The following is a 12,455-nucleotide window of genomic DNA, read 5'->3' on the forward strand; positions in this document are numbered from 1 at the left end:
ACAACTGCAGGAATTCCTGAATGATGCTCTAATCCTGGACCCATTCCAGTCTGGCTTCCGTCCTGGCCATGGGACGGAGACAGCCTTGGTTGCCCTCACAGACGACCTTCGCAGGCATCTGGATCGAGGCGGGTCAGCGCTGCTTGTGTTACTTGATCTCACAGCAGCGTTTGACACGGTTGACTATGATTTGTTGGCCAGCCGCCTTGCCGACGTGGGGATTAGGGGGACAGTCTTACAGTGGCTGGTCTCCTTTCTCCAGGGTCGGGGACAGAGGGTGGCGCTCGGGGGAGATCTATCGGCCCGTCACCCTTTGGTGTGCGGGGTTCCCCAAGGGGCGATACTCTCCCCAATGTTATTTAACATCTATATGCGCCCCCTCGCCCAGTTGGTGCGGAGGTTTGGGCTGGGTTGTCATCAATACGCGGATGACACCCAACTTTTTCTGTTGATGGACGGACGGCCAGACACGGCCCCGGACAATCTGGCCAGAGCTTTGGAGGCTGTGACGGCATGGTTGAAACAGAGCAGACTGAAATTGAACCCAGTGAAGACGGAGGTCCTGCAGCTGGGACGGGGGCTGCCAGATGTTGGGATCCAGCTCCCTGCCCTGGATGGGACACCACTGGCAACTTTGCCAGTGGTAAAGAGTCTGGGTGTGTTCCTGGATGCCTCCCTATCGATGGAGGCCCAGGTCACGGCGGTTGCCAAGTCTGCATTTTTCCATCTTCGTCAGATCAGGCAACTTGCCCCCTACCTGACGCCCCAGGACCTGGCTACAGTGATCCATGCAACGGTCACCTCCAGGCTAGATTACTGTAACTCACTCTACGCTGGGCTACCCCTGGGCCTGATCCGGAAACTACAACTGGTCCAGAATGCGGCGGCGCGGGTCCTGACTGGTATACCTTACCAGTCACACATCACACCTGTCCTGCGCCAGCTGCACTGGCTTCCAGTTGAATTCCGAATCAGGTTCAAAGTGTTGGTTCTTACCTTTAAAGCCCTGAGTGGGTTGGGACCGGCATATCTTCGGGACCGCCTCTCCCTGTACGTTCCCCGGAGATCGCTCCGATCAGCGAATAAATATTTACTTGTGGTCCCCGGCCCTAAGGAAGCCCGACTCGCTTCAACCAGGGCCAGGGCTTTTTCAGTCCTGGCCCCAGCCTGGTGGAACGCTCTGTCAATGGAAACCCGGGCCCAGCGGGACATATTATCGTTCCGCCGGGCCTGTAAGACAGAGCTGTTCCGCCAGGCGTTTGGTGATTGAAGGGGGCGGTGCCATGTCAGCCTCCCACCTTTGGGGTGGGGAAGGTTCTCCCCACCACTGCACCTTGTTAATTTGTTTTATTATTTGTATATTGATTTTAGTTTTTGTTTTTATCAATTTTAACTGTTCACCGCCCAGAGCCCCTGGGATGGGCGGTATATAAATTGAATAAATAAATAAATAAAATAAAATAAATTGATGATTTAATAGTTTACTAGAAAATCAGTAAACTCATGGGTAGCATTAGTAAAGTTACAATGATATAATCCACCTGCCAAATCACATTGGGCTTCTGGGGAGTTTACATGAACTGATGACAGAATTTCTCATTTTCCAGTTTGTACATTTTTTCTGCCAATATTTTTGTTCAACCTTTAAATGTTACATTAAAAACAATATTATGGATAACAGTATATTTAAAAGGGTATTCCCAAGACATCTTTCAGAGATGTTTTATCATACATATCTAACATTTATAGAGATAATTTAACCTTTTCCCATCAGTATTCCAATTTCTCTCAGTGTTTCATAGGTCTGCTTCCTCAGGTCCTTCAAAAAGTTATAGGGGAACCCGCCCCCATATAAACTGACAGTCTTGTTGCATTTCATTTCTTCATATAATGATAAAAACAACTGTGCTTATATACCGCTTTTCTAGACAGTTTAGTGCCCCCATTCAGAGTGGTGAACAAAGTCAGTGTTACTATTATCCCCACAATACAACTGGGGAGCTTTGGGCTGAGATGAGTGGCTTACCCAAGGCCACATTCTGATTCAAACCAACAGAGTGCGGATTCACAGTCCAGCCACTTAATCACTGTGCTATAGCAGCTCTCATATATTCATCACTAAGACAGTCCTTGGTGCCCTAGCCATGGGAATGTTTGACTGAGGTGGTGGGTAACATCCAAGAGTGCATCCATGGAAGATGTGCAGTTTGCCCACGTTCCTCTATGTTCCTGTAGCCCCTGCGGACCTCTGGAGAGAGAATTCCTGGAGTTATAGAGCTTACGTGGAAGAATAGCTTTGTGGACTGAGAGGCTGAATTAAGGAGGGACAAGGGGTTGAAATTGCTCCATCCTCTCTTCCATTTGCAGCACAGGATGAAGCCACGAAAAAGTGGCTCCCAAATTACTGCTATAGTGTATAAAGGAACTAGTATTTTGAACAGTGTGTTTTGGCATTTTGGAAATATTTTCATCAAAGGGATGGCATCAGAGGAAGGGAGCAGAAGTCCCCATTGCATTGTTTAGATTTGTGGATAGGTTTGGTAGAACTTCATGCACTAGCTGTGTGTGCCATTTCAAAATTTGTCATAAGCACAAAACACTGGCAAGGCAGAACAGATGCCAACCCTGGCTGGACTTGGAAAATTACCAGAAGGTGTGTCAGATTGACTAGCTGCCCCTCCTCACCCCAGAGAAGCACTTATGTGAAACAAAGAGGCCTTCCAAGGAGTTCTTGCTATATCTCATGAATGCCCTTCTGTACCTTCCCTCGCCCACCTTCCTAATCAGAGCTGTTCAAGGACCTGATAGCTCTCCCCATTCAGCAATTGCTGGGTCATCAAGCCCCATCCACACCTTTTGTCTACCTCAGGTAGAGCCATTCAGCCTCTCCTAACTTATTGTCCAAACCTCCAGACAAGCCATGAAGCCACTATCTTTGAGGTAAGATGTGAGTTTTGCCTCAGACACATTTTGCCCTATAATTGGGTTGCCTTCATCTGTGTGTTCTGGATACAAACACCCACCTTCAAGTTCACTTGAGCCCCCTCTTCTCTCTGTGAAGTGCTGGTTATTTTGCTGCTGTTCCCACAGACCTTTTCAGGATTGGTAAATATCACCCCATACCAAATACTCTTTCCTACCTTCCTCCCTGTTTTCTAGCTTGCCATGTATGTGTGCCATGTGTGTTTTACTGTATGCTTGCCTTTTATTTCTCTGTTAATAATAGAAATCTTTCCTGTAGAACATCTTCCTGTTTGTTTGAGAGTTCTCTAAGGGAACAATTCTGGTATACATTGGTGGAGATCCCAGTTATCCCCTCTTGCTGTGTCTCCTTGAATGCTAATTCCCCCAACTCAGTCCCCCGTTAGGGTAACAGAGTGTCCGGCGCTGCCGGACTCGGCCCCGAGGACCAACCCTCCCACAGGCTCCCTGACCTCCGCCCCTTACCTGGCCGACGGCATGGGGGGGAGCAAGGCCCGGCCCCTCGGAGGGCCTCCCCGCACCGCCGAAGACTGGCGGGAAGACGCCCGGGTCGGCCACGGCGTCCAGGGGGGCCGCAGCGAAGACGCTGGCCATGACGAGGAGGCTGGCCGCGGCAGCCGAGGAGGCCGCGCCGAAGACGCCGGCCAAGGCGAGGGGGCAGGCCGTGATGGCAAGAGGAGCCGCCGCGGCGACGTTGGCCGCGGCAAGGAGGCCGGCTGCGGAGGTGGCGAGCCCAGCCGCGACAGCCCGGCGGAGCCCCGAGCCGCGGGAGCCGGAGCGGCCGCAGCCGGCGCAACCGGCCGCACCTGGGCCACTCCGGGAAGAGCCTGAGTGGGGGAGGGACTCTGGGGGCGGGGAGGCCCAGCGGGATTGGCCCCAGAGGAAGGCAGACAGGGGAGGAGGCCAACCAGAGGGGCTAGCGGGGACACGGAGGGGTGGGGGGTGGCAGGATTGGTGGAGGTGGTGGGGAGGAAGCTACAAGAGGGCAGCTCCCAAGGACGCTGAGGAGGAAGTGGCTGAGGCGACTGGGGAGAGCCGAGAGAGAGGGACGAGCGCAAACGCCAGAGCTCAGCAGGGAGAGGCGGTGGAAGCCGGGTGCCTTAAACCCCCACCGCTCGCCCATATCTGAGGCCGAGGGAGCTGCCCTCTGCTGGGCCGTGACGGCGGAAGGTGGGAGCGGCGTGGGGACCGGAGCGGGCGCTCACACAGAGGTAGCACCAAAAAAGAGTCCCTGTATCAAATTACCACCTGCCTTGGTTACTCGGCCATTTGTAAAAAATGTGCTATAAGCCCATGTACCCTATTTGGGTAAAGGATTGTGAAGCACAATGAGGTTTGGAGGATGCTTCCTTGAGAGGGGAACCATCTGAGGATCAGAACAAAATCAAACTCCTCAGGAACTGGGAGAGTGGGGCAGTGAAACTGATAGCTGCAGAATCTGTGAACCATGTAACAGGTTGGATCCAGTAGTGGAATTCTGCTAACGACAGAGGTGCTTTTTGCATCTCAAAAGCAGCATTTTGGGCTGCAGTGGGACCAGAATGAGGAGAGGGTCTTGTTCTGCTGATGGGAATAATGATTGGGTCCAACCCAATATCTGCCTCCATGCTAGGATTATCAGGGTTTGGCTGTCCTGAAGGACAGCTTTATGTGATTGGGCAGGGTAGTTTTGAAGATTGTGCCCTTAAAAATTTTCCTTCTAGGTTTTTGACGATTTATCATTCTTAGAATGGAATGCAAGTCTCTATTCTAGAGAGCTAAACAAAGACTTAAGAAAAACAAATAGCTGACTGATAAGGTTCCCTGATGGTTCAAGTGATGTAATATGTGCCAACTAACTTTTTTCTGTTCAGAATCTGCCTAATGGAAAAGTTACTTCACACATAAACATGACAGCTGTCCCTGAAAAAAATATTTTAATCATGCCAATTTCTTATGAAAGGTCTAATGATCTTTAATAGAGATAAATGCAACTAAAGTGCAACTTGTTCTCATATTAGAAATAATTAAATAATTTTCTTGGGAGAAATTACAGCAGTAATTATGGAAGCAAAATACACTGTTCTTATAAAAAAAGTTCAACCCTGTATTAATAGTTGCAGTTGAGAAATGTGCTGTTATCAGTTTTCAAAAACAAGGCTTTCTACAAACATGGGAAAAATAGCTTTCTGCTAAACATTTTTTCCTTTAAAACACTGACATAATAAAAACTGGGTTTGTTTATCAGAAAAGAGAGACTACATTTGTCGAGGCTTTGGGCAGTGTATAAGTTGGTTTGAAAATGAGTTCCAGACATTTTCGTAGAGCAGAACTGTTGGTTTGATGATGTGATGGGTGATAGTAGTCAAAAGTAGGTCTAATGAGGACTGGTCTAAACTTTTCATATGTCATCCCTTAAGTCTTTTATAACTTAGAAAGTCAGTGTTGAAAATAAATCTTGGAAAATCTTGGCTTGAATGAACCCTGTAAATTTTTTATGGAGTTGTACAGTATTCTTAATTTACTGTTTTGTTGTCTTAAACTACAACAGGCCAAAATCTTCATATTGCTGAAAGTCTCTCTTCACTAAGTCTCTCTTCATTAGGTGCTTTACTTTTTCCAACAATACTTTTTAAAGGCACACTGTTTCTCCGTGATGTTTCTAACAGTCTCTCTGACACCTTTGCCACTAATACACCTTCCTCTGCAAACCCTTTCTAGCACCTCGCTGCTGGCTTAACCAAAAGTCTCAACTAATCATTTTTCTACCTCTTTGGCCCCAGAGTTCAGGATGACTATCATAGCCACAGTACTGTTTCTATATCCCTAAGTTTGCAGTTCCCAGAGGCACTCTGTCTTGTTCTCTGTAGATTATATGGATTCTGCCCCTACTTTCTGATTCCAGGTTTTCTTAGTCCCAAATACAATTGTCACGTGAATTTTTAAACAATATTTACTGTGTCAATTTCTCATGCAAAAATGTTACATTTAAGCATGCCATCATGTTCTTCACATCTCATCTTCTTCTTTTTACAGATCACCTGAGATGTTGGAATGAACAGCTAATCTTTCCAAGATGAATAAATTAAGGGCAGTATCAGAAAAAAGGTAAAAAAAACCCACAGATAAAGATATGTATGCTGTTTTTAGGGCTGACTTTTTGGGGCAAATATGTTTTTTGAGAATAAGTTTCAGAGAGATAAATGTATTACTATAAGCAAAGGCCACCGTTGCAACTTAGCCCAACAGAACCAGTGTCATTCACAGGTGCCAGGCAATGGGTTCAGCAAGTGAGGGCATACCACAGAACAGAACCAGGCAGCACCCAGCCACAAACACAAATCATTCCCTTGCTTCAGTTTGGTTTGGTTGGTATGGATGTGATTTTTGTGTGTGTGTGATGTTGGTCCCATTGCTTCATTTTGGTTCTGGGGGGGGGATTCCATTCCATTGCTTCTGTTGGGCTATGTTGCAACAATGTCCCTTTCTTCTAGAAAAATCCTCTCAGTCAGTTCCTGGCCTCTGTGTGTGGATTTTTTTGATCCATACTTTAGGCCTGATTCAAGATTAGATATAACAAGTGGGGGATCCACAAGGACTTAGAGGAGGCATCTCACTCCCCGCCCCATATCATCCTCTTTACTTTCCCTGCCCCTCATAGCCTCTCTCCTTTTTTCTGCTTCCTTCTCTCCTTCCCACCCACCTTTTCCTGCCCTTTCACCTCCGCCACCCGTCAGCAGCCTCTCACTTATGGCCCAGTTGCATGGTGGTGAAGCTGCAAGGACTTGGGGGGGAGTACTTCACTTTTCCATGTATCCCCTTCCCCATGCTATTTCCTCTTTCCCTACTCCTGGCAGCCCCCATATCCTTGCTTTTCTCTTTTACTCCTTCAAACCAACTAAATAACTTTCTTTTTCAAATAGTGACAGGCCCCACACATGAAAGAGACCACACCTTAGACTTTATATTTTGCACTGAGGCTTTGAAGAAACATTTTGCTTCAGGGTTGCAGATTCAGGCTGAACCATGGTCTGTCTGGCCATTATCTGCTGAAGGCAAAAGTGAATATGGCCCCAACACCCCCTAAAAAGGGAGAACCCATTAAAATGGTTGCGCGCAAAATCTTATGGATCCTTCTAGATTCCAAAATGTCCTCCTCCTCATTATTTTTATTACAGTACCAAGACCAATATACAAAAATTATGTTACCAAACCACTTATCAATAAAAAGAAAAACCATCAGTTTTTAAAAAACATTTAAAATACATTTCATGCCGTTTAAAAATTAATGTACAGAATCTGGCTACTTGCCATGTGATCATGTGGTTTTTATCGGCTAAGAGCCAGCAGAGCTTTGCTTTATTTGTAGTTATATGACTGGGAATCCTATCTAATAGTGGAGTAATACTTTTTAAATGAACCTCTCCATAAAATGGACAACTGAAGCACATGTTCTCTGCAGATTCTACGTCTCCCAAAGGGCGTAGACATAGCCTTTCTGCATAGGGGATTTTGTTGTACCTACCCTCAACAACCGTTGATGCCAAAATGTCCTGGAGAATTTTAGGGTTCCAAACATTTGCTCTACTGAGGCTGTGGTAGAAGATTGGAATTTGAAGCTCCTTGAAGCTATTGAGAACATTCATCGCTCCTCACCAAACTTTCCAACCCTTGGGATGGAAACTAGCCCTATGGTTTATCACGGAGCTGGGTGACTTAAGAGGGCTGGAAGACTCTAGGAAGTCACTATTAGAAAACTCGAGGTGAAAATGATATAGCATGCTGCAGAGCCTATTGGAAGACCTAAGAAGTGGTGATGAGAGCAGCAAAGGGACATTATTTCTCTGCAACCATTGCATCAACTAGTTCACAACCATCCCAATTGTTCAAGGTATCTCACATTTTCTAACTCCTAAATCTGAACGTTTACAGTCTCAAGAACTTACAATTAGCTTTGATGCCTTTGCAAAGTTTTTTGCTGATAAAATAGCATGAATACACTGTGATCTGGATGCTAGTTGTAATGCAGGTGAGATGGAAGAAATGCTCCATACACTGCTTATACATGGACCACTTTGACTGAGTTACAATGATGGATGTTGAAAGGATCCTGTGTTGGATCCCTACCCATCTTGGCTGTTAAAATCATATAAGAATCATATAAATAAATCCTTGAGGTCTATCATAAATCAGTCTCTACCTCAGGGAACCTTTCCTCAGCCACTCAAACAGGTGGTTATTCACCTGCTAATTAAAAAACCTTCCCTAGAAAAAATGACATGGCTAATTATGGCCCAGTCTCCTATCTCCCCTTTCTGGGCAAAGTGATTAAGAAAGCAGTAGCTGACCAACTCCAAGTCTTCTTGGATAACTCTGGTGCTTTGGACCCTTTTCATTCTGGATTCATGTGAGGCTATGGGGCAGAGATGGCTGTGGCGGCTTTAGGTGATGATCTCTGCCTGAATGTAGACAAAGGCCATGCTCATTTGTTGCTTCTTCTGTATCTGTCTTCAGCCTTCACTACTATGCCATCTTGCTGAGATGTTGGGAGACAGAAGTTGGGTATCAGGGATGTGCTTTGGACTGGTTTATATCATTTCCCATGGAATGGACTCAAATGGTTGCTGAGGGAGACCGGCTGTCTCCAGAGTGGTATTTAACTTGTGGTTCATCAGCGGTCTTCCTGTGCAGTCCCACATGGGACTGCGCACGCGCAGGCCTGCCAACTTCGGAGATTTTTACAGCTCAGAACCACTAGGGGGCACCCTCGCCCCTTACTGCGCATGCGCGGCCGTCTTTTCCCGCCGAAAAAAGCTCCTAAGAGGCGGGGCGCCCCCGACATACCCTCAGTTCCTCTTTTGCCGCCGACTTGAGAGGTTCTTGCTGGCTCTGCTCTTCGGAAAGTGTTTAATTCTTTGAGTTCCTGAAGATGTCGGATACAGCGTTATTTAAAAGATGTTCTACTTGTGATCGCAAAATGACCAAATCGGACGGTCATTCTGAGTGCCTGTACTGTTTGGGAGAAACCCACAACCCACAGGCCTGTAAGTACTGCCGCACTTTCACACCGAAGGCCAGGGCAGAGAGATCGGGGAGGCTTCAGGCGTATTTATGGCGACGTGCAATGGCGGTGACTGACCAACCTGTACAGGGCAAATCCCCCGCGCTGGGAAGATCCACCACTCCGACTTCAAAATCTTCGGAGAAGTCACCATATCCCCGACGGTCTCCTGCATCGACTATTACGAGGCCCATGAGCCCGACACGGTCGGTTCGGAACGCCTCGATCCCGACTCCTCCCATTCTGTCGGATCCGATTTCGGAGTCAAGGCTTGCATCGGAACCGGCTGGTTCCATGGCGGGTGACCAAGCTAGGAGAGAACGCTCTGTAGCTCCATCGGAACCGAGGATTTCTCAGAGCAGATCGATATCGGACCGTCCAAATACTTCGGGTACACCCTCGGATCCGAAGCGTCCATCGGGCCTGGTGGAAGCGAGTCTGGAAAAGAAAAAGAAGAAGAGGAAGCATATATCTTCTAAATCGGATAAACAGGTGTTAGAGAGTGTTATCACCCCTCAACAAGTTCAGCAGGATGCTTCCAAACCCGATCTTACCTCTAAAGGCCATCGTGGAGCCGGCGACATGTCTTCACCTAGGATAACTCCGGCATCTGAAAGGTCTCGGGAGTCTGATGTGATTATGATCGAGAAACCTCCGACTCCATCAGGGATACCCCGCTCACCTTCCCGTGATCCCTGGTCTTCCTGTTCTTCTCGGACTGACGGGCCGTTCAAGATCTCGTCGCTCCAATAGATACAGTCCGTACTCGGGCAGGCAGCGCTATTACAGAGAAGGATCCTATGGTTCCGAATGGGGAATTAGGAGGCGCTCGCGCTCGCCATCCCTGCATGCCGGCTCCATAAGGGGATCCAGACAAACCCAAGGTTTTTCTGACACTGAATATGATGAGTACCTAGCCTATGGCAAATCTTATGATTACTGACTACTGTTATGGACGAAGGTAGCCACTTTTGTGCCTCACCTGCCGGAGGACCAGAGGGTCTTCCTTCGAGTTATACAAGAAGAGGCCGTTCGATTGTCAAGACACCAGATTACGGTGAGCAGAAATATGGCTACCTCCGCCAGGGCACTCTTATCCGCTCTTGTGTTGAGAAGGTTCGCTTGGTTGAGGACCACTGCCTTGCCCATGGATACACGGGCTAAAGTGGAAGATCTCCCCTTCGAAGGACAGAACCTGTTCTCTGATAGAACAGATGAATACCTATCGAAGGAGCGTAAGAACAGATTGACGGCTTGATCTTATGGCGTGACGCGTCAGTACCAGCCTGGTCGCTCTCAATACAAGCCCTACAATAGGAACCGACAACAACGATACCACCCTTATTATGGGTACGGGTTCCAACCTCAGCATCAGTACCAGAGCCCACAACCTACTTTTCAGAGGAGGAGGCAGGGCACTAAGAACAGGCAAAGCAATAATCAGCATCAACCCAAAGATTCGGGACATGCACAGAAACAATTCTGACAATCACAGAGACCTGACCCCTACTTTGGGGACAGGCTATCTTTTTTCTTTACTGAATGGTGTAATATTACCTCAGATGTTTGGGTGTTGAAAGTAGTTAATGTTGGCTATAAAATTGAGTTTGTTCAGTGGCCTAGTCTCTCGCTCCCTGTTTTTTCTTCTCAGACGCCCCAACCGGGGGTGGTCTCAGAGTTATCAGCCTTATTGTTGAAAGGGGCTATTGAAGAAGTACCTTCTTCTTCCCTCCTTGTTTTTTTCTCGAACCTTTTTGTGGTGGACAAAAAGGATGGGGGTCTTTGCCCCATCCTGGATCTCCGAAAATTGAACAAGTATATAAAGGTTCGAAAATTCAAAATGACCACTCTGCAAATGGTGTTGGCCCTGCTACCCTCTAATACGTGGTTTGGGGTTTTGGACCTTAAAGATGCATACTTCCACATCTCCGTTTTCCCTGAGCATAGGAAGTTTCTTCATTTTTACTTATGGTACTCGGGTTTTCCAGTACCGTGTCCTTCCTTTTGGTTTGTCCACGGCCCCCAGAGTTTTCACTAAGTGTATGGCGGTGGTGATTGCCTTCCTCAGAACTCAGGGCTGCTGTGTGTTTCCCTATCTTGATGACTGGCTGATTGTTGGGAAATCTGAAGGAGATGTTACCAATCAGATTTCAGTCACTTTGGCTACCTGCCTAAAATTGGGGTTATTTGTGAATCAAAAGAAGTCAAAACTTCCCCCGACTAAAGTCATCCAATTCATTGGGGCCATTATTGATGGTTCTCAGAATGCAGGCTTTTTACTCCTGGACAGGGCTGATAAGATTAAGGCTCTTATCAGAAGGTTCCAGAGGTGTAGGTTCCAACCGGCCAGACTTATTCAGGTTCTTCTGGGCTATATGGCTGCCACTACAGCGGTGATACCTCTAGCGAGACTGAAGATGAGACAGCTTCAAATGTGGTTTTCTAGAACCTTTTTTCCTGATAGGGACTCTCAGAGAAAAAGACTTAGTGTTCCCCGCAGGGTTCTCTTGTCCCTGGAATGGTGGTTACAGGATTCTAACCTTCTTGGGGGCGTAGGATTTGGTTATAAACAACCAGACCTTTCGGTCACTACTGATGCTTCTACCCTAGGGTGGGGTGCTCACTGTCAGGGTCTGTATGCTCATGGTTTATGGGATGAACTGGAGTGTGAGGAACACATTAACCTTCTGGAATTGCGTGCAGTTTATTATGCCTTAATTTTGTTTTTTGACCTGATATACAACACGACAGTACAAATCCTTACGGATAACACCACAACTATGTTTTATTTAAATAAGCAAGGGGGCACGATGTCTCGGTCCTTATGTGCAGAGGTGATAAAGATTTGGGAGTGGGCCATTGACCGCTCTGTCTTGCTAATAGCTGTCCACATTCCGGGTATAGACAATGTCACAGCTGATCGCCTTAGCAGGTTGGGGGGGGTGACACCTATGAGTGGTCTCTTCACGACAAGTATTTACGTCCTGTCTTTTCAGAATGGGGGATCCCAGAGTTAGATATTTTCGCCTCGGAGGAGAACTGCAAGACTCCCCAATATTGTTCCAGGGGAGGCGTCGGCCTCGAATCTCTTGGGGACGCGTTTCAGTTAACTTGGTCAGGTCACCTGTTCTACATGTTTCCACCGTTCCCGCTGTTAGCCAGGGTGATATCCAAGATTCAGATGGACAAGACGTCGACCATACTGGTTGCCCTGTATTGGCCACGGCAGCCATGGTTTCATGCCCTGCTGAGACTGCACAGTCGAATGTATCAGTTTCCAGATCGGCCGGACCTGCTGTCATTTCGGGGAGTGTTTCATCACAGAGTTCATACACTCAGACTGACAGCGTGGCTGATTCTTCAGAAGGGGGTTTCTCTGACGGGGTGATGCACGTCCTCCAAAATGCCCATCGCTTATCCACCCGACAGTCTT

General features: G+C 47.4%; 1 protein-coding gene across 1 annotated transcript in view; it reads left to right on the top strand.

The window, feature by feature from the left end:
- The window catches only part of AGTPBP1 (ATP/GTP binding carboxypeptidase 1), a 121,185-nt gene that overhangs the window by 10,581 nt on the left and 98,149 nt on the right, over nucleotides 1-12,455 (top strand). The window contains exon 2 of the mRNA XM_054986326.1: nucleotides 5,998-6,069. Coding sequence (XP_054842301.1) covers nucleotides 6,038-6,069 — 32 coding nt within the window. The 5' untranslated portion in view covers nucleotides 5,998-6,037. The remainder of the gene's footprint in view (nucleotides 1-5,997; nucleotides 6,070-12,455) is intronic.

This window comes from Eublepharis macularius, chromosome 8 (genome assembly GCF_028583425.1).
Source record: "Eublepharis macularius isolate TG4126 chromosome 8, MPM_Emac_v1.0, whole genome shotgun sequence".
In the NCBI taxonomy this organism is placed as follows: domain Eukaryota; kingdom Metazoa; phylum Chordata; class Lepidosauria; order Squamata; family Eublepharidae; genus Eublepharis; species Eublepharis macularius.